This window comes from Elephas maximus, chromosome 1 (genome assembly GCF_024166365.1).
Source record: "Elephas maximus indicus isolate mEleMax1 chromosome 1, mEleMax1 primary haplotype, whole genome shotgun sequence".
Classification (NCBI taxonomy): domain Eukaryota; kingdom Metazoa; phylum Chordata; class Mammalia; order Proboscidea; family Elephantidae; genus Elephas; species Elephas maximus.
The window spans coordinates 86,232,352-86,253,162 of record NC_064819.1 but is presented as its reverse complement, the minus strand read 5'-3'; the positions used below and the strand labels follow the sequence as shown (position 1 = coordinate 86,253,162).

General features: G+C 37.1%; 1 protein-coding gene and 1 pseudogene across 1 annotated transcript; both read right to left on the bottom strand.

The window, feature by feature from the left end:
* Nucleotides 1-3,788: 3,788 nt before the first annotated feature.
* LOC126077684 (olfactory receptor 2W1) lies at nucleotides 3,789-4,751 on the bottom strand. Its single transcript, XM_049887177.1, has one exon. The coding sequence runs from the start codon at nucleotides 4,749-4,751 to the stop codon at nucleotides 3,789-3,791; it is 963 nt and encodes a 320-aa protein (XP_049743134.1).
* Nucleotides 4,752-18,469: 13,718 nt separating this feature from the next.
* On the bottom strand, nucleotides 18,470-19,426 carry LOC126077709 (olfactory receptor 2W1-like; annotated as a pseudogene).
* Nucleotides 19,427-20,811: the final 1,385 nt, after the last annotated feature.

Below are 20,811 nucleotides of genomic sequence, written 5' to 3'. Positions count from 1 at the left end.
CAGCTCCACCAAAAGTTTTGTTTTTTTCATTTTAAAAAGCATTTCAATTATTTTTGTCTAAACATTATTGTAATAGGAGTACCACTACTTGTGGCCTACTAAATTTCTTAAGGAGTCCCTTGGATGGTACAAATGGTTAACACACTCAGCTGTTAAGTGAAAGGTTGGTAGTTTGAGTCCACCCAGTCACAAGTAGGGAGAGAGGCCTGGTGATCTACTTCAGAAAATTGGTTATTCAAAACACTAGAAATGCAAGGATGATAATATCAATCAATTTAATCCATGAAATTAACATTAACACATCAAAGGGGAAACCTTAAATCACTTTTAAAAACTTCAGAAAGAACATTTCATCAATCCAACATCCATTTAAGGCAAAATCTTTTGATAAACTAAAAACTGATTGTTTTGGTCATCTAGTGCTGCTATAACAGAAATACCACAAGTGGATTCCCTTAACAAAGAGAAATTTATTTCCTCACAGTAAAGTAGTCTAAAAGTCCAAATTCAAGGTATCAGCTCCAGGGGAAGCCTTTCTCTTTCTGTCAGCTCTGGATGAAGGTCCTTGTCCTCAATCTTCCCATGGTTGAGGAGCTTCTCAGGCACAGGGATGCCAGGTCCAAAGAATGCATCTGCTCCTCGTGCTGCTTTCTTGGTTGTGTGAGATCCCCAATTCTCTGCTTCTCTTTTATCTCTTGGGAGATAAAATATTGAGCAGGCCACACCCTAGGGAAACTCCCTTTCACACTGGATCAAGTAGGTGACCTGAGTAAGGGTGGTGTTACAATCCCACCCTAATCCTCTTAACTTAACATTACAATCACAAAATGGAGGACAACCACTCAGTATGGGGACTCACAGCCTAACCAACTTGGCATATTTCTGGGGGGACACAATTCAACCCATGACACTGAGTTTACATAAAATAATTAAAAATATTTACCTAAAATCCATAGCAGGTATCTACAGTGGTGAGATTTAAAATATCTCATTTTTAAATTAGAAATAAAATCAAGAATGTTCTCTTTCTTCCTAATAGTCAATGTTGCCCACCAGGAAGTGATGGAGGTCAAGGAGGGGGAAGAAGGGTGAGGGGTGGAGAATTGTGTATTGCTGGTTACCAGATGCTCTGTTTCCTGCTTGGAGCTCCTTGAAGCTGTCTTCCTGTACTCCCTGTCTACCTTTCTCGGTGGCTGAGGACTCCAAGGTGGTGAATCCATGCTGCGTTAGCTCATAGCGGACCTCCAGTTCATATTTCTCCTTGTTCTGTGTTCTCTGTCAGTTTCTTATTCCATTTGATGCTTGATCGAGATCTTCATCTCTTCATTTGATGCTTAGGGATCCAAGATTGATGTTTGTCTGTTTTACTTAGTTTTTCAGGTCTTTGCTGTAGAGGGACAGCATGGTGTTTCTGTCTACAGTGCCAGGTTAGCTCTACCCCCCTAATTTATCTTTTTTGAATCTCAAACTAAGTATATATTGTGTAGAGTCATTTTAATATACTTTTTAAATTTAAGAAATAAAGGCTTAGAAATATTAAGTGATTTTTTTTTCTCAAGGTAAATTTTGGATTCAATTTTGATCTTCTGGTTCCTAATCTAACATTTGTTTCATACTTTTCTTCCCCTATAATCACTTCATATGTCTTCAGAAATATTTCCCTTTATTGGTAGACCATTTACATTAGATGAGCTAAATTCTGCTGTAAATTCTTATGAATGTTGGTGTAATAAATTCTCAAGAATTTTGCTGTGACACCTTACACAGAAAAGTGACTTATCATTAAAGAGAAAATTAGATTTAGTTTTCATTGCTATTACTTACTTTTATCACTTTCCTTTTCAAGTCACTTTGGGCAATGGGGGTCAAACCATTTTTTAAGGAGCTTCTGAGGGAATGGATGGATGGGGACAATGAGGTCTGAGGACTGCAGTCTGGTCAGGTTCTCCTGGACCTGGCAGCAACCAAAAAAACTGACCTTTCTGATAATCTTCATAACACCCATTCAGTACAGATTAGCTTTTAGAAGGTGAATATATTTAAAGGATTTGTTGTAATTTAATATAGTGAAGTATGTACATTTATTTAGGGGAAATACAAGAGAGAATAAATAATTGAAATATGAGCATAACTTATAGGCCAAAGAAGAGACTCAAATCAAAGAGGAAATAAAACCAGAAATACAAAGAGAAAAAATATATATATTGCTATAAGATACACTGCTCTCCTAAGAGTTCATTACTATTATATTTTTGACTCACATAGATTATTGAACTTAGTAAATGACCTAATATTTCTCCTAACATTATTATAAATTATACTAAGAGAAAGAACAAGTTTTCCAAATCCAACAGTATTGGGTGGAATAGCTTGACTATATACATCAGGAACACAGAACTTTTATTCTCTCTGTGGGGTTCTTTTTCTGTGTGTGTGTGGGGGGGGCTGACAAACTCTTTCCGAAAGCACCTCTAAAAGTGGAAGGCAAGAACATCAATGATATTCTCTCATTGCTGTTGTGTGCCATTGATATTAAACATATTTTATGTGTGTTATTGCTGTATTGTTCTGATTGGGAAAATACATAATTATCCAGTAAATCGCCTAGCGGCTTCTCCCCCTTCTCAATCCAAGAATTATGAAGTGTTTAGAGAAAATGGAGTTCCTGGGTGTTGGAAACAGGTCTGTGGGTCAGTTCTATCCTGAAACACATGAGGTCACGAAAGTCAATTGGGCAACAGCTGGTTTTTTAGAGGAGAAAATACTAGGTTACTTTTAGATTTCAGTGATGTATCCTAAATCTATCTAGATTGATTTCAATTATTAAATAATGCGATCTTTTAAAGAAAGATATCAGATCATAAAAAATATTAAAGTTTAATTCATAATCACCACATTTTCCCATAAAAAGTTAAATATGATAGTTGGAAATAAAAGATTTACATATTTTATGAAATACTAATACACACAAATATTACCACAACCCACAAAATTCACATAAATTCCATGATGCAACAGATCCATGGCAAAAGCCTGTTTATCTCAAATTGGTTATATTCTCTTTCCATTCAAATTCAGATTGTCATGGGATATATGTTTCATGAATGAAGAATTAATGAATAAGATTGTATCGTCACCTTTAAATCCCTTGTATTTAGATCATCTCTCCAGTGTATCATGTTTAAGAAAAAATTCACTTGAATAACAAAGACTTTTTACTCAAAATTCTGATACGAAGTTCCACTGAACAAAGAGTAAATTGTTTCATGTGGTGCTTATGAAAATCACTATCGTATAAATTGCATTGTCCCACACCAAATACACAAAATATGCCTGGATGGTTTCACAAAATATTGAACACACAAAATCATTGCTTGCATATCACTATTTAATATACAAATCATAGTGCATATGAAATCATTCATTAATGTCTGTATTAGTGAAGATCCAAACATGAACACTGAAAATACAAAACTAGATGACCAAAACAGTTTCCACAGGGCTTGAGAATTCATTTAGTGTATCCAAGTTTATATTTACATCTTCTTTGTATTATATTTCATGCAAAACTAAAAATTCCTAGTGACCTGTTCTCTCTGAAGATATGCCAATAATTACAGTGTAAAGACCTAAGTAGAATAAGTATAATATTGTTTTTAACTACAAAGGTTTTCCACACAGGATTTTTTATATTAACTGATCTCTATGACCTAGGGATTACTTGCCTCAGCAAAAACTAAAGATACTTACAAAATGTATTTCAGTGCCTTATTTATTCTAACATTTTTCTACGATTTCCATTTCCTCTTCATTTTTGTAGACTCATACGCAACCCTCACCAACTTCTTTAGTGCATCCTTCATGTCCTTATTCCTCAAGGTGTAGATGAGGGGGTTCAGACTTGGAGTGATGATGGTGTAAAAGAGGGTGAGGAACTTGCCATGGTCTTTGGAGGCACTGTTACCTGGCTGAAGGTACATGTAGATGATGGTTCCATAGAAGATGGACACCACAGTGAGATGAGATCCACAGGTATTAATTGCTTTTCGTTGGCCAGCTTTGGACTTCATTCTCAGCACAGCTTGTGCAATGTAACCATAGGATATAAGAATAAGGAGGAGGGGTGTAAGGACAACGACAATTCCTAAAGCAAAAACAGACAGTTCAAAAGTTGTGGTATCTATACAAGCTATTTTGACCAGAGCTGGCAACTCACACAAAAAATGATCTAGAAGGTTGTTTCCACATCTAGGTAAATTCAGTGTGAGTGTACATAATACTACGGAACAGGCCAAACTAATACCCCAAACCATGATGATCATCTTGAGACAAAGATGTGGGTTCATGATTACCAAATAATGCAAGGGTTTACAAATAGCTGTAAAACGATCATAGGACATGACAGCCAGGAGAAGGCACTCAATGGAACCCAACCACATTTGAACATAGAGTTGAATGACACAACCCACATAGCTGATGGTCTTATCAGGGCCCCACAAGTTAACCAGCATCTGAGGTATGATGCTGGTAGTAAAGCACAGATCTAGAAAAGATAAATTCCTGAGAAGAAAATACATTGGTGTGTGCAGATGGGAATCCAGGAGAGATGCAACAATGATGGCTGTGTTACCCGCCAATGTAATTAAGTAGAAGATGGTGACAACTCCTGACAGGACCATCTCCAGTTTGGGATGATCAGAGAAGCCAAGCAGAATAAAACCATGTAGAGAACTATAATTGTTTTGGTTCATGGTGCTTCAACGCCTAAATCGAAAAGAGGAGAAGCAGAAGAAATTTGTCAACACAGACTACCTTAATAATTTAATGAAATAAAGAACTAAACAAAGGGAGAATTTATACCAATAATTTAAAAAAATCAATGACTAGAAAATATTGCATTCAAGAAATCTGGTATTTGTTGCAGATTCTTTTATGATGAAGAGTTCAGTATTATATATTTTGTCTACGTGACCTTCAGGCGTTCACTCTTAAACTCAGGGTCTGAATATTTTCACAAGTGGATCTGAGAGTCTTTAATAGATATGGTTCTAAAATAACGTCACTCTTATTTTCTACAAAACTGGTAAGTTTAATATAATGAGCAATTCTTTTACTTTATCAGAGAATGCACATATAAAATCTAACCATTTGGCTAATGTTAGAACGAGGAAAAGGACGTTCCACTTCTTCCATATCTTAGTGCATAGCGTCTTTGATCTCCATGGCAGTTCTGCAAGAAATGTGGCATTTCTCCTTGGCACTTTCATCTACCTCATGCCAAATAACTACCTTATCACCAAAACTGATAAATTTGAATGCAAAAATATACATTAATGATCCTCTCACTTTTTCAATTTTCCACCACGACTCTAATCGAAACTACTATCATCTCTTTAGATTCTGGTAATAATCTTCTACCCTTACATTCAGTCTTATGCCTTGTTACAAGATTTAGTAAGATCACATCATCCATGAGGTTAAAACTGGTCAATGACTTTCCATTACATTTAAGAAATAAATTCTTTAAGTTGTTTGAGATGAACCTTCCTGGTTTTATTCTCATCGCAAAAATCCCTATGAGCTCGCTCTGTTTTTTTTTTTTTTTTTTTAAGCAGATCAAACTCATTCCCATCTGAAGTCCCTGAAATCATTCCACTACTTCTATGGGGAACTCCTACGCCTTCTTTCGGCCAGCATTTATAAGTTTTTTTCTTAAAGAGGAATCCCCTGGGCCCATCATCTCTTTTTGCTGTATATCTTTTATTAAGTATAGGGAACTGCAACAGACAGCCAATACAGCACGGACTTTAAAAGCATAGTCACAGAGTTTATGTTCATGTCTCATCTCTGTCAGTTATTTAACTGTGTGGTCCCAGGCAACTTACATAGCACTTCTGGGCTCAGTTTTCTCATCTCTAAAAATGGGACAACAAAAATACCTAAAGTTGGGGTGACTATTGAATGAGTAATATATGTAAGGTGCTTAGAACAATGTCTGTAACATACTGTGTCTCAATAATCACTAGTTATCAAAATTATTATAAGAAAAAATATAATCATGCACCATGTAGTTAACTGTTTGTTTAACCTTCCCCTTGTATTACTCTATGAGCTTTAAAAGCAGACATGATGGCTAGTGTTCTTCTCTCTATCACTGACTCCTTAGGCAGACACCACAAAGTTATCTGAATGGGGTGATAGAAGGAGGTGGACAAATGGAAAAGGCTTTGTTTTTATCTCTGTAGTAACAAACAGCCAATTTGTTAAGTTTGATGAAAAATAATTTAAAATATTAGTCTCTGTTTGAAGGACTACGAAGCTCTGTGTTCTTTGAGATACAGTTCATTTAGGAAAGCTTGAACATATCAGAACTGATGAAACTTCTAACAATTGACCACATTGTCAACAGTCTACCTTTACGGTTTCCTATTATAAACTACAGAAAGATAACTTCTTACTACCTGAAGCAAAAATAACTTCTGGGAAGATTTGTTTAAAAAAAAAAAAAAACCTAAGAAAATCTCCTTATTGAAAAATAATAGTTAACCATCAAGGTGTTTGAGTATCTGTGTGCGCGTGTGTAGCTATAGGGTAAAAAGTGATACCTTTTATTTGTTATGTATATTTCAAGTAGATATTCTCAAGATTATGAAAAAGACATCAGTCCGTGACCATGATTCAATAGTGCACACATTCACTAGACTAACTGAATATACTGGTCAACACAGTAATTTCAATATAGACATAGGGTAATTTCCTCAGAATTTGCTTTCCAAGAATAAATATTTGAATCTGATTTCTGCCATTGACCAAGTTGAGCAGAAAGAAAAATAATAACTTTCTGAAATGTATCACATGCCATGAGGTACAATACCTGAGCAGGAGGATGAATAAATAACATTTATTTTGACAAACATGTTCCTGTGTACAATTGTGCCTAACTTCTGAACAGAACATACGCATACTAAAAATTAATGAATTTTATAAACTTTTAGATTGAATTGAGTCTTTAAATTAAACAAATTGCAAGAAATTTAAATTCAGTTATGATTATATAAATGTAAAAATGATAATTATTTTAAAATTAAAGTCAATGCCATGATGTTAATTCCTTGAGTATATCATTATCACTTCAGCCCCCATAGATATGTCAGAAAAGGATAAAAACTCCTCCTGATACTGGGAATCTCAGATAATTTTCCATGCACATAATGAGATTTAGAAAAGATCCAAAGTATCTTTCCTAACTCCGTAATCACTATGAATAAAATCCAATATTTCAATTTTCTTAATTTAATCTACACTTTTTCCTTTTTTGTTTCTGCTAATCAACATGCCCGAAATCACAAATCAAGGAATAGCTTCATGTGCACCCCTTATAAGAGAGAATAGCTTTTATCTTTCTTTCATAATATAGACAGAAAGGAGAATGTTTCTGCAGAGATTTACAATATTCATTTAATCTCAGATTTCTGGCAGAAAGCCAGAAGAATCAGCCCATATAGATCTAAGTTTTCTTTCTTCTACCTCTGAAAAATTGTTTTACCAAATAACATACATTTTTTTCCAAGGGATATTAACAATTTGCATTACTGTCCTCCAGAGAGAGGTCCCTTGGTGCTCTACTTTTCCACCAGTGTAAAGCCCACTCTGAAGAAAACAGATTCTGATTCAACATTTATTTGCTCTCCAGGTTTTAGCTGTCTCCTGTGTTCCCTGCAATGCCACCATGAACTGCGCTTTTTCCTGAGATGGTTGAGGTACAGATTCTTGTCAGGACTTCTTGAACTTGAGACTCCAGGTAAGGGGGTGAAACCTGTCACAAAGTCTCACTGCTTGTTTTGACTTTAAATTAACCTGCAAATTCTAGAGAAATATTACAAAAAGAAATCAGATAATTCCAAGGCACTTCTGGGTGAACTCTACACTACAACCTTTTGGTTACATTAACTATTTCGGCCATTCGGAGAACATAATTAAGAAAGAATTAGAAGTGAATGTTGTTTTTTTTTTTTTTAATAATTCCCAACATTTTGTGGAAATTCAGATCATCAAGAAAGGTTATCTAACCCAATCAGGACTGCATCCAATTGACTTTACCAAAGTGCTACAGAAAAAGCCAGTTGATGAAACAGTTGGAGAGTTAGACCATATGCTGACATTTCACAAGGACAAATTTAATAAATAGAAAACGTCCTCAATATGAAGGAAAGCTATAGGACAGGGAAATGAAAAAGCATATTTTAATTTTTTTTTCTCTTGGCAGTGAATGTATTACAAATAACAAAATTTACTGTGAAGTAATGTGTTAATTCCAACACTAGAATTTTAACATATGCTGACTCTATAAAATAATCATACCACTAAAATTGCACATATTGATTTGGAAATAAAAGTGCTCTGGGTAAATATGTAAATAAGGTTCCTCTATTAGTTCCCACTGACCTCCAAGTTCTGACACCCAAGGACTTTCTTGTCTGTGAAAGAGAAGATAGTCAAACTCCAAAGCTCTAAACAGTACATTGAGGATTATAATAAATTTATATTTTTATTTCATACCTTTGCTTTGATGGCCACCATTGGTGATTCAAATTCTTTAGCGCCTACGACAATTAGTTTGCTGGTACCTGAAATGTCACTATTTAAACCCTGGGTCCTAGTGCAAGTGTGTGCTCTGATGATTTTTCTGGGTTGCTTTATGGTCATTAAGTTATAAGAGCTTCCTTGAGTTAAAATTGCATACCACCAGTAATTAATAAAACAGATAAGCACAAATAGACTGCCTCAGGATGCACATTTAAATGTAGTTATCTTCTCATCACTGAGTAATGAAACAATTGTAAGTAATTGAACTAAGATGAAACATTTCAAACTTATAAATAGCTGCATTGAACATAAGAATAAAATATATCTAATGAGTTCTGATCCTCCAGGTGACAGAATCCCTAGGAACTTGGAGAAAATGAGCTCTACCATCAACCATAGCTCAACCAAGCCAGCTTTGTAATGAGATCCCAAGAGTCCTCTTTACAATTTAGAAAGAACTGGGTGCTTTGAAATTTTCTCTAGCTACTTTTCTAGATTGTAACAACAAACATTGAGCTCTTTATCTAGGACTATAAACACTGTTCACACTCATTCAGGGAAACTCTATAAACAAATGCAATAGGTCTTGAACTTTCCACAAAACGGTAATGAACCAACCAAAGGACCACCATCAGTAAATCATACCATGGTGCTTCCATCATTTGTCTCTCACCCTCCAGAACATAACACAGCCATAAGAGCAAATAAGGCAATTATTCAGGGAATTCTTCAGGGAGAATCATCACCTCTGCAACCTTCAAATCCTTTATGCTGGCACTAACCTCTGCAATCCCTCCAGGAATGTGGTACTGTTTTTTTTTTGCTATTTTCCTGGGTAGGGGCAGTTCTAATGCCTTCCACTTGGCTTTTCCTACCATAATAGTCCTTACACCATTTGTCAGGGATTCAGTGTGGGGGTTCTGCCATTTTCTGGGTGTATTTATTCCAGTTATGCATTCTGGAACTGGGGCAATCACTACAAGATGGGTTCAGGGACCCAATGGACCTACTGTGAGACAGACATGAGCTAAGATTCCATTAATTATCTGAACTCCATATACCCCCACTCTGACTGGTGATTCACAGTCACTTTTTGGGTCCTCGGAAGTTAGTGTCTATTCACAGCCAGTATCCATTAGTTTCCAAAAACTCTGATTATTTCCTTTTCCTGAAGAATTTACAGTCTCCTAAAAGGGCATAGATTCCTTTGGGGAAGGCTGTTAGAAAGATTAACAATATATGTTTTTTGTTAGTATTGGAGTCCTTCCTCAAGGGACACAGCCACTCCTTCATTCAAGGGGTTGTGATTCTTTAAACTTGCTCAAGCCTTGGAATTGACTGAGGAGCCATAACTCTCTATTCTCCCTATTCCATTTAGACTACCATTCACTTGACCTAGAATTCTTCCACTTATACAGATCAAGTAAATATTTAGTATATTTCCTATCTATTTCACTCCTACAGACACCATGACTAAGTAGAAAATGCCATAAGTCCATAGGAGTCAGACTCTTCTGTTTACTGCATTGATTCTGCTGTCCATTATGGTAACCACGTCCACCTTGTCTTTCTCCAGTGAGAGCTGTCACTTGACCCCTATCACTGCAGGGTCCAATCAAGCCAGTTGGAATTAAGTGTCTTAATTCAGTTAGGGCAGTTGCCACTGTCAAATATAACTTACATAAAATAGCAATCACAGCAGTCTTCAAGGATGCTAGGGCTCCCTTCACAAATTTGTTCCTCAGCATTGTGGTAAAAGGTGTATCCTCTGGGCACTCCATGTGTGGACCTGTGTGTCTAACCTGATAAATCCACTCTAGCATACCAATTTCCCTAAGCTTTTGGATACCTTCTTCTACACTATACCAAAGCATGTCTTGTACTTCAACTTGGCTTAGTGTAAGCTACCATGTAATCAATGCTTCCGTGACTCAACCAAATAAACTATTAGATTCCTAACTTCTTGAGCTGAAACACTGAATGAAGAATCTGTTTAGTGGACCCATATCAATAAGCTCAGACTGATCCATCTTCATGTTCCTTGCACCATTATTCCATACCCTTACTAGCCATTCCCACACATATTCCCCAGGTTTCTGTTTGTACATATCAGAATAGTCAAGCAGTTCTTTTGGAGTGTAGCATACCTCCTCCTGAGTCACACATTGTACTTCAGCTTTTGGGGCTCATTGGGACTTAAGTCTGCCTATAGGTTCCAAAGTCAAAATTGGTGATGGGGAAGTGTTTGGAGAACATTCAACATTGTAAAGCATCTGCCTTAGGCGATGCCCCAGGCAATGACTCAGACAAGGGCCCTTTAGACACACCTTGGTTAATCTCATTAAGTAGATGTGGAAGGCTTAATGGTTTTACTTGGTTTAGCAGAGAAACATGCAATAATCTCTTCAGATGGGAGTGTGGGTGCTGGTTCTACTGGCAGTAAAGACTCAACGGAATTTAGGGGCTGAGTGTCCACAGCTCCTTGATTATCTGCCCAAATGTCCCCAGCCCAAGTTTAAGGATTCCAATTTTTCCCAGTCAATGCCCTCCCTTTAACTTCAGACACCTCTAGAGTTTGTTAATTCAACCACTCTTACAATAAGACTGGTTTTGGTTCCCTACGATATCAACTCTATTACTACAAGAAATAAGACTTTCTTTCAAGGCATGAGTGGAAAATTTGAGGTCATTTATGAGTCACTTGAGCTTTGACTCTGAAGCCCTGAACTCATCTCTTTCTTTCACCAGTTTGTCTAGAGAAAATAGGGACAACCAACCAGCTTCCTTGTACTTCTCATTCTAACAAAATTATAGAAAGGTAATCTCTGCTTTCAGCCATTGTCATGGATTAAATTATGTCCCCCAAAAATGTTTGTATCAACTTGGTTAGGCAATGTGTGGTTGTCCTCCATTTTGTGATTGTAATTTTATATTGAGAGGATTAGGGTGGGATTGTAACACCACCCTTTCTTAGATCACCTCCCTGATCCAAGGTAAAGGGAGTTTCCCTTGGGTGTGGCCTCACCACCTTTTATCTCTCAAGAGATGAAAGGAAAGGGAAGCAAGCACAGAGTTGGGGATCTCATACCACCAAGAAAGAAGCACCGGGAGCAGAGTGCATCCTTTGGACCTGGGGTCCCTGCACCTGAGAAGCTCCTCAATCATGGGAAGATTGAAGACAAGGACCTTCCTCCAGTGCCAACAAAGAGAGAAAACCTTCCCCTGGAACTGATGCCCTGAATTTGGACTTGTAACCTGTTAGACTGTAAGGGAACAAATTTCTCTTTGCTAAAGCCATCCACTTGTGGTATCTCTCTTATAGCAGCACTAGATAACTAAGACAGCCAGTATCTATCCATCTGACATCAGCAATGATATTCCTCATTCCATGACCTCTTCTGAATCTGCCTTGAGTTTCTGGAAGTTCCCTGTCAATGTACTGCTGCAAGTGCTTTTGAATGATCTTCAGCAAAATTTTACTTGAGTGTGATATTAATAATATTGTTTAATACTTTCCATATTTGGTTGGATAGCTTTTCTTTGGAATAGGCATAAATATGGATCTCTCCTTGTTGGTTGGCCAGATAGCTGTGTTCCAAATTTCTTGGCATAGACGAGTGAATACTTCCAGCGCTACATGTGTTTGTTGTAAGATCTCAATTGGTATTCCATCAATTCCTGAAGGTTTGTTTTTTGCCAATGTCTTCAGTGTGGTTTGGACTTCTTCCTTCAGTACCATCTGTTCTTGATCATATGCTACCTCCTGAAATGATTGACTGTCGTCCAATTCTTTTTGGTACTCTGTATTCCTTTCGTCTTCTTTTGACACTTCCTGCATTGTTCAGTATTTTGCCCATAGAATCACCATTGCAAGTTCAGGCTTGAATTTTTCTTCAACTCTTTCAGCTTGAGAAATGCTGAGCACGTTCTTCCCTTTTGGTTTTCTAACTTCAGGCCTTTGCACATGTCATCATACTTTGTCTTCTTGAGCAACCCTTTGAAATCTTCTGTTCAGCTGTTTTCCTTCACTCCTTCTTCCATTCCCTTTAGCTACTCAACCTTCAAGAGCAAGTTTCTGAATCTGTTCTGACATTCATTTGGGTCTCTCTTTTTTTTTTTTTTTCTCTTTACTGTCTTTTTAATGACCTCTTGCTTTCTTCATGGATGATGTCCTTGATGTTATTCTACAACTTCTTTGGTCTTTTGTCATTAGTGTTCAATGTGTCAAATCTATTCTTGAGATGGTCTCTAAATTCAGATGGTATATACTCAAGGTCGTATTGTGACTGCCATGGACTTGTTCTAATTTTCTTCAGCTTCAACTTGAACTTCCATATGAGCAATTGAATGTCTGTCCTGAAGTAAGGCCCTGGCCTTGTTCTAACTGATGCTTTTGAGCTTTTCCATTGTCTCTTTCCACTATATGAGACAGAGTTTCACTGCTCTTCATAGGGTTTCACTGGCTAATTTTTTTCACAAGCAGACTGCCAGGTCCTTCTTCCTATTCTGTCTTATTCTGGAAGTTCAGCTAAACCTTGTCCACCATGGGTGATTCTGCTGTTATTGGAATGCCAGTAGCATAGCTCCCCGCTGCAGAACAACACACAAGCCCCCACAAAATGACCAACTGACAGATGCATGAGGAGAATTAGCATATGGCCCAGTGATTCCACTCATGGGCATACACCTAAAAGAATTGAAAGCAGGGACTCAAACAGATATTTGTACACCAATGTTCACATCAGCTATTCACAATAGTCTAAATGTGCAAACAACCCATGTGCCCATCAAGGGATGAATAGATAAATAAATGGAATATTATCCTGTTATAAAAAGGAATGAAATTATATTCCATGCTACAACATGGATGAATCTTGAAAACATTACGTTAATTAAAATAAGCCAGACCCAAAAGGACAGATATTGTATGATACTTTTACATGAAATATCTAGCATAGGCAAATTCATAGAGACAGAAAGTAGATTAGAGGCTACTAAGGAGCTGAGGTGAGGGGAAAACGGGGAGGGGTTATTATTTAATGGGTACCATGTTTCTATTTGGAACAATGAAAAAGTTTTGTAAATAGATATTGGTGATGCTTGCACAAATTTGACAAAATTATTATTACTATTTAATTATACACTGAAAAATGGTAAAAGTGGCACATTTTTGTTATATGTATTACCACAATTTTAAAAAAAAGTGTTTTTAAAGCACTTGCACATTGAGTCTCATTCTCTTGTACTTGAAACACTGACTCCGCCATATCAATCAGCCTAAGCTATGTTTGGAAATCCTGGTGGCGTAGTGGTTAAGTGCTACAGCTGCTAACCAAAGGGTCAGCAGCTCGAATCCACCAGGCACTCCTTGGAAACTCTATGTGGCAGTTCTACTCTGTCCTATAGGGTTGCTATGAGTCGGAACTGACTCGAAGGCACTGGGTTTGGTTTTCGGTTTTTTAAGCTATGTTTACATGACAGAACAAGTTAAAGAGAACTGTGATGCCCCAGCCAACAGCCCGCCAACTCCCAGATGTGTAAGGCCATCTTAGATCGCCCAGCTGCCAATCAATCCATCAGCTGACCATAGATGTATGGGATTGTCCAGCAGAGATATGCCAAGCAAAGTCCCAGACGCTTACAGTAAATAGAATATCACAGAAGGACAGGAATGGGGTCAGAGAGTAAAGGTGCAAGGGACTGGTACAGTATATATCAAGCATTACCTAATTTAAAATTCTTAAAGATATTATTTTTCCAAAAATTGAATACATAAATTTTCATTGTAAAAAATGGTCATTATGTTACCAAAATAAGGTTCATGCCTCTCACTGGTCAAGAATCAGCAGGTAAGGCACTTAGTTTTCCACACAAGCAAAACTTTATTGAAGAGGCTTGCAAGCAGAGGTGAGCAATGCATACCAGCATCTCACAGAACAAAAGACAGGCCCAAGTTTTTAAAAGCTCTTGGGCAGGAAAAGAAACATGTTTATTCACAGGCACAGGAGGGGATATGTTAACTAAGGTGCACATGCAACAGGTTTCCAAGATGGCTCCTGTCTCGGAGATCTCTTGGATTCTAAACAGGACTTACTAAGGGGTGTAGCTCCTGCACAGTCTCTAGCTCCCTGGGTTCGATTCCCTGGCTGGTGCTGGAGCCCCTCATTGGCCCTGGTGGAAGGTCACACAGCGGTCACAGGTGGATGTTCTGGGCATGTCCCTGGACCTGGTTTTCTCCAGCTGCTTCTGAAAGGCAAATTTAAAGAAGTATGCAGGCAATTTTTAGATACCCTGCCCCATTGTCTGGGGATTGGCTTTGTTTCTTTGCCCTGGCCCATTTCTTGTTACTTTGTTTGCAGATTCGGGGGCCTCTCTGTTTTACTAAGTCTCTAGGTTCCGCACTCAACCCCCATTACCTCCGTGATAGTATTGACTATTTCTCTTTTACTTGCTTCTCTTCTAACCACACCAGTCTCTTTGCTATTCCTTAAACAGACACCCTGCGATCTCAGGGCCTTTGCTCCCTATCTTAATTGGCCATTGATTTCTCAAACCAGATGAAATTTCAGCATCATAAGATTTCAGAATTCTGAAGTGCAAAAGCTGCTGTTAATAATGCCATCATCGTTAACAACCATCTTCAAAGCTGTAATATCACTGGGAAAATGCCATCACAGTTCTGTTGGAAAATGATTTCCACCTGAATTTCTATACCTGGCCAAATTATCAGTCAAGCATCAGAATAAAATGAAGACATTTTCAGACATGTAAACTCTTAAAAGCGAATCTTGCAAGCCCATTAGAAGATGTGCTACACCAAGCAGTTGTCAAGGATCTAGAAAAAGCATATTCAATGCAGTCAGCAAAAGAAACACTTAATATTACTTTTTTAAGATTAAAGAAAATACAGCAAAGGAAATACTTAGCTATCACAGGATGACAGTCCAATAACAGTCCAAGAGAACACCAGTTCAGAGAAAGTAGAATGCAGAAAGGCCCACTGAGATGTTTTGAAAAGGAAAATAAAATTTGTATATAAATTATTTGAACATTGAGAAAACATCTACATTTGTTAGTGACTGAGTATAAATCAATGATAAGTGCATAGTAAACTAAGCAAACAAAAAATAAGACAATTATAAAATAAGGAAAGCTATGTAAGAAAGGAAATACAATGCTACGCTAAGCTGTTCAGCTAAGAATAATAATTAAATAGGCATAATGATGTAAATGCTGAAATGAATCAAACCAAAAGTTATATAATTATATTGTCAGGATGAGAGTTAGTAATTTTAAGGGCTAATTTCTGGCACTAAAAAAAAAAAAATTAAACACATAGCTGCAAAACAAATTAAATGAATAAAAGGGATATAATGCCACCCTATCATCTTGGGATTATTTTAGAAATGGAAGTCTGATTCAATATTAGAATATCAATCTACATAATTTCCAACACTAACATGCTAAAGAAAAAGACTATCTCAGTAGATGTAGAATATGCATTGGTAAAATACAACATCCACTCATGATTTTTAAAAGAGAAAAACAAATCTCACCAGAATACAAATTGGAAGAAACTTCCTTAATTTGACAGAAAGAATCTTAAAACAAACAAAAAAAATTAATAGTAATACCAGGAAAGGATTTTCTTTAGAATCAGAAGCAAGACAAGCAGAAGCACAGCTTGTTTGTGGCTTTAAGATAAGAGGGAGGTAAAAACATGCAGTTTTTTTTTTTATTAACTTTTATTGAGCTTCAAGTGAACATTTACAAATCAAGTCAGTCTGTCACATATAAGTTTATATACATCTTACTCCTTACTCCCACTTGCTCTCCCTCAATGAGTCAGCCCTTCCAGTCTCTCCTTCGTGACAATTTTGCCAGCTTCCAACTCTCTCTATCCTCCCATCCCCCCTCCAGACAGGAGATGCCAACACAGTCTCAAGGGTCCACCTGATATAATTAGCTCACTCTTCATCAGCATCTCTCTCCTACCCTTTGTCCAGTCCCTTTCATGTCTGATGAGTTGTCTTCGGGGATGGTTCCTGTCCTGTGCCAACAGAAGGTTTGGGGACCATGACCGCTGGGATTCCTCTCGTCACAGTCAGACCATTAAGTATGGTCTTTTTATGAGAATTTGGGGTCTACATCCCACTGATCTCCTGCTCCCTCAGGGGTTCTCTATTGTGCTCCCTGTCAGGGTAGTCATCGATTGTGGCCGGGCACCAACTAGTTCTTCTGGTCTCAGGATGAAAACATGCAGTTTTAACAGAAAGTTGATTCAACTGTGCCTGACAGACCACCTTGTTCAATACACCAGGATGTTAACTAATAGACTTACTGATGGTAAGAAGAATGCAAGCTTGCACCCTTGTTCAGTTCACCCATGAAAACTCTCTTCTCCTCTAACGTGTCAGAAATTATTATACTCTGTTTGGGTGCGGTAATGTGTTCCATTTTGCAAAACACTTCCTACAATAAAACTTTTTGTTTTCACTTCAAACAGAGTGTCAGACTGGTGTTTCACTATGATAGTACATTTTACCAAACTGTCTTGGAACAGAGAGAGTCCCTATCATTAGTGATTTTTATTAAAAAAAAAAAACTTCACAGTCTAGGAAAAAAGAAGACATGCTATCCAATTCCTTTCATAACATTATAATAACCATGAGGAGAAATCAAAACTAAACAGATGAAAGATACACAGGATAATCTCATTTATGAGGATAAGTACCAAAATACTAAATATAAATTTAGCCATTTGAATTCAACACACAAAAAAAGGGTTGTAAGCAAGAGTGATATTATCTAGGAATGCAAAGATAATATCAGCCAATGCAGTCCACCAAATTAACATTCATATGCTAGAGGGGAAATTTTTAATCACTTTAAGAAATTCCTAAAGGAACAATCAGTAAAATTCAGCATTCCTTTGAGAGAAAATCTTTTGATGAACAGAGAATTAACCTTTCTTAAAATAAATACCTTTATCTAAAGCCTATAGCAAACATTTAAGTTGGTGATTTTTTAAAAACTTTCTACTTTCAAAATTAGAAATAATATCAAGAATTTTCTCTCTCTTTCTAATAGTCAACATCGCACTCTAAGTTTTTACCAAAGTAATAAGACAAAGTGAATTAATTAGTTTTAGGAATTACAACCAAATGGATAAAGCAATCAGTATTTGCAGATTGACTATGTGGGAGTTTGCCTTGGTCAAGACCAATAAGCAAAAACAACATTTCTCTAAACGATCAAAATATAATAATAACGTTGATATTAGGTGTTGTCAAATTGGTTCCAAAGCATACAACCCTACGTACAACAGAACAAAACACCGCCCAGTCCTGCACCAGCCTCACAATCATCCTTGCTTCTAAGGAGCATTCTGTCTGTGTTTCTTCCAAGACAGATTTGTTCATTCTTCTGGAAGTCCATGGTGTATTCAATATTCTTCACCAACACTGTAATTCAAAAGCATCAATTCTTCTTCAGTCTTCCTTATTCATTGTCCAGCCTTTGCATGCATATGAGGTGATTGAAAACACCATGGCTGGAGTCAGGCACACCTTAGTCCTTTAAGTGGCATCTTTGCTTTTTAACCCTTTAAAGAAGTCTTTTGCAGCAGATTTGCCCAATGCAATATATCTTTTCATTTCTTGACTGCAGCTTACATAATGATAACTGTAAAGCATAATTTAAAATGCCTTTCAAGTATGGAGAGCAGAAATCTGCCATTGCTGCCTCTAAAAACCCTAGTACCTCCTTTTCTACCATCCTCAAGAGGTCTATTTTGTGTGGCACCTGCTTCCTCAGGTTGCCCAGTAAAAATTAAGCCACTTTGAAGACATTATTTCATAGCTTTATTTACATTAACATTTTTCTATGATTTCCATTTCCTCTTTATTTTTGTAGATTCATAGGCAACTCTTATGAGTTCTTCAGTGCACCCTTCATATCTTTATTCCTCAAGGTGTAGATGAGGAGGTTGAGACTTGGAGTGATGATGGTGTAAAAGAGAGTGAGGAACTTGCCAAGGTCTTTGGAGGGACTGTTACCTGGCTGCAGGTACGTGTAGATGATGGTTCCATAGAAGATGGACACCACAGTGAGATGAGAGCCACAGGTGTGAATTGCTTTTTGTTGGCCTGCTTTGGACTTCATTCTACGCACAGCTTGGGCAATATAACCATAGTATATAAGAATAAGGAAGAGGGGTGTAAGGACAAAGACAATACCTTAAGCAAAAACAGACATTTCAACTGCTGTTCTGTCTACACATGCTATCTTGATCATAGTTGGCATTTCACACGAGAAATGATTTAAAATGTTGTTTCCACATCTAGGTAAATTCAGGGTAGGTGTACATAATACTAGAGAATAGGCCAAACTAATACTCCATACCATGATAATCATCTTGAGGCACAGATGTGGGGTCATGATTACCAAATAATGCAAAGGTTTACAAATAGCTTTAAATGATCATAGGACATAATAGCCAGGAGAAGACGCTCAGTGGAGCCCTAACACATATTAACACAGAGTTGAATGACACAGCCCACAAAGGTGATGGTTTTATTAGGCCCCCACGAGTTAACCAGGTCTGAGGTATGATGGTGGTGAAACACAGGTCTAGAAAAGATGAATTCCTGGGGAAAAAATACATTGGTGTGTGCAGATGGGAATCCAGGAGAGATGCAATACTGATGGCTATGTTACCTACCAAGGTATTTAAGTAGAAGATGGCGACAACTCCTGAGAGGATCATCTCTAGCTTGGGATGATCAGAGAAGCCAAGCAGAATAAAACCATGTAGAGAACTGTCATTGTTTTGGCCCATAGTCCTTCAATGCCTAAATCGTAAATTGAGAAGAAAAAGGAGGAGGAGGAGGAGGCAGAAGGAGAGAGGGAGGAAGAGGAGAAGAAGGAAAAGAAAGAGGAATAGGAGAAGGGTAGAAGAAGAAAAAATTATTTGTCAACACAGACTAGGTGATTTAGTGACATAAAAAAATAAACAAAGGGAGGGAGTTTATGTTAATAATTGGAAAAATAAATGGATAGAAAATATTCCAGCCAGATAAGCTGGTATTTGGTGCAGTTTCTTTCATGGTGATGAGGTCATAACTACATTTTTTGTCCAAATGACCTTGGAGCATTCACTTACAAGTAAAGGTCAGAATTTTGAAAAGATATGGTTCTAAAGTTGTGTGGCCCTATGATTCTCATTAAAGCTAGTTACTTGGTCAGAGAGTTCACCTATATATCTATCTACTGGCTAATGTCAGAATGAAGTAAGAGTGTCTGTCCCTCTTTTTCCATATGTTAGTGAATAGCACTTTTGATCTACCAGCTTGTTACATAAAAGATCTGGCATTTTTCCTTGGCACCTGCATCTCCCTCATCCTCAGTACCTAACGGATCTCCAAACTGGCAAATTTGAATGCAAAAATATACGTTATCTATCTTCTAACTTTTAAAAATTTTCACCAGCTAATGCAAACCACTGTCATCTCTCTTCTAGATTCTGCTAATTCTACCTTTACATTCAGGTTTATCCCTTTATATTGTTACAAGATTTAATAAAAACGTGTCATCAGTGTACTTAAAAGCTGACAAAGACCTTCCATCACACTTAAGGAATATTAAAATTCTTTAAGATAGTAGAGATGAATCTTCATGATTTGGTTCCTGCCTGGCCTCATTCTTCTCTCACAGATCACTTTACCCATATTCATTACTAGCCTTTTCTCAGTTTTTTGACAGGTCAGGCTCATTCCCATCTAAAATGTTACAGAACCGTTCCCCTTCTTCTCTGGGTGACTTATTCTTTTGGCTACTACGTAAATATTTCTTGGAAGTGTTAGCTAGAGCAATATGACAAAAAAGAGAAATAAATGGCATCAAAATTGGTAAGGAAGCAGTAAAACTATACCTATTTATAAGTGATATGATCCTATTAATAGAAAATCCCTGAGAATCCACAAGAAAGTGACTGGAATTAATAGAAGGATTCAGCAAACTAGCAGGGTATAAGACCAACATAAAAAATCAGTTGTATTCTTCCACACTAATGAAGAAACTACGAAAAGGGAATCAGAAAAAAAATACCATTTACAATAGCCCCCCAAAAGATAAAATACTTAGGAACAAATCTACCTAGGGACGTAAAAGACTTATGCAAAGAAAACTACAAAACGCTACTGCAAGAAACCAAAATAGACCTTC

What these genes read in the sequence shown, in the direction of transcription:
- LOC126077684 (XM_049887177.1), bottom strand. Translation starts at nt 4,751, where the DNA reads ATGAACCAAAACAATTATAGTTCTCTACATGGTTTTATTCTGCTTGGC.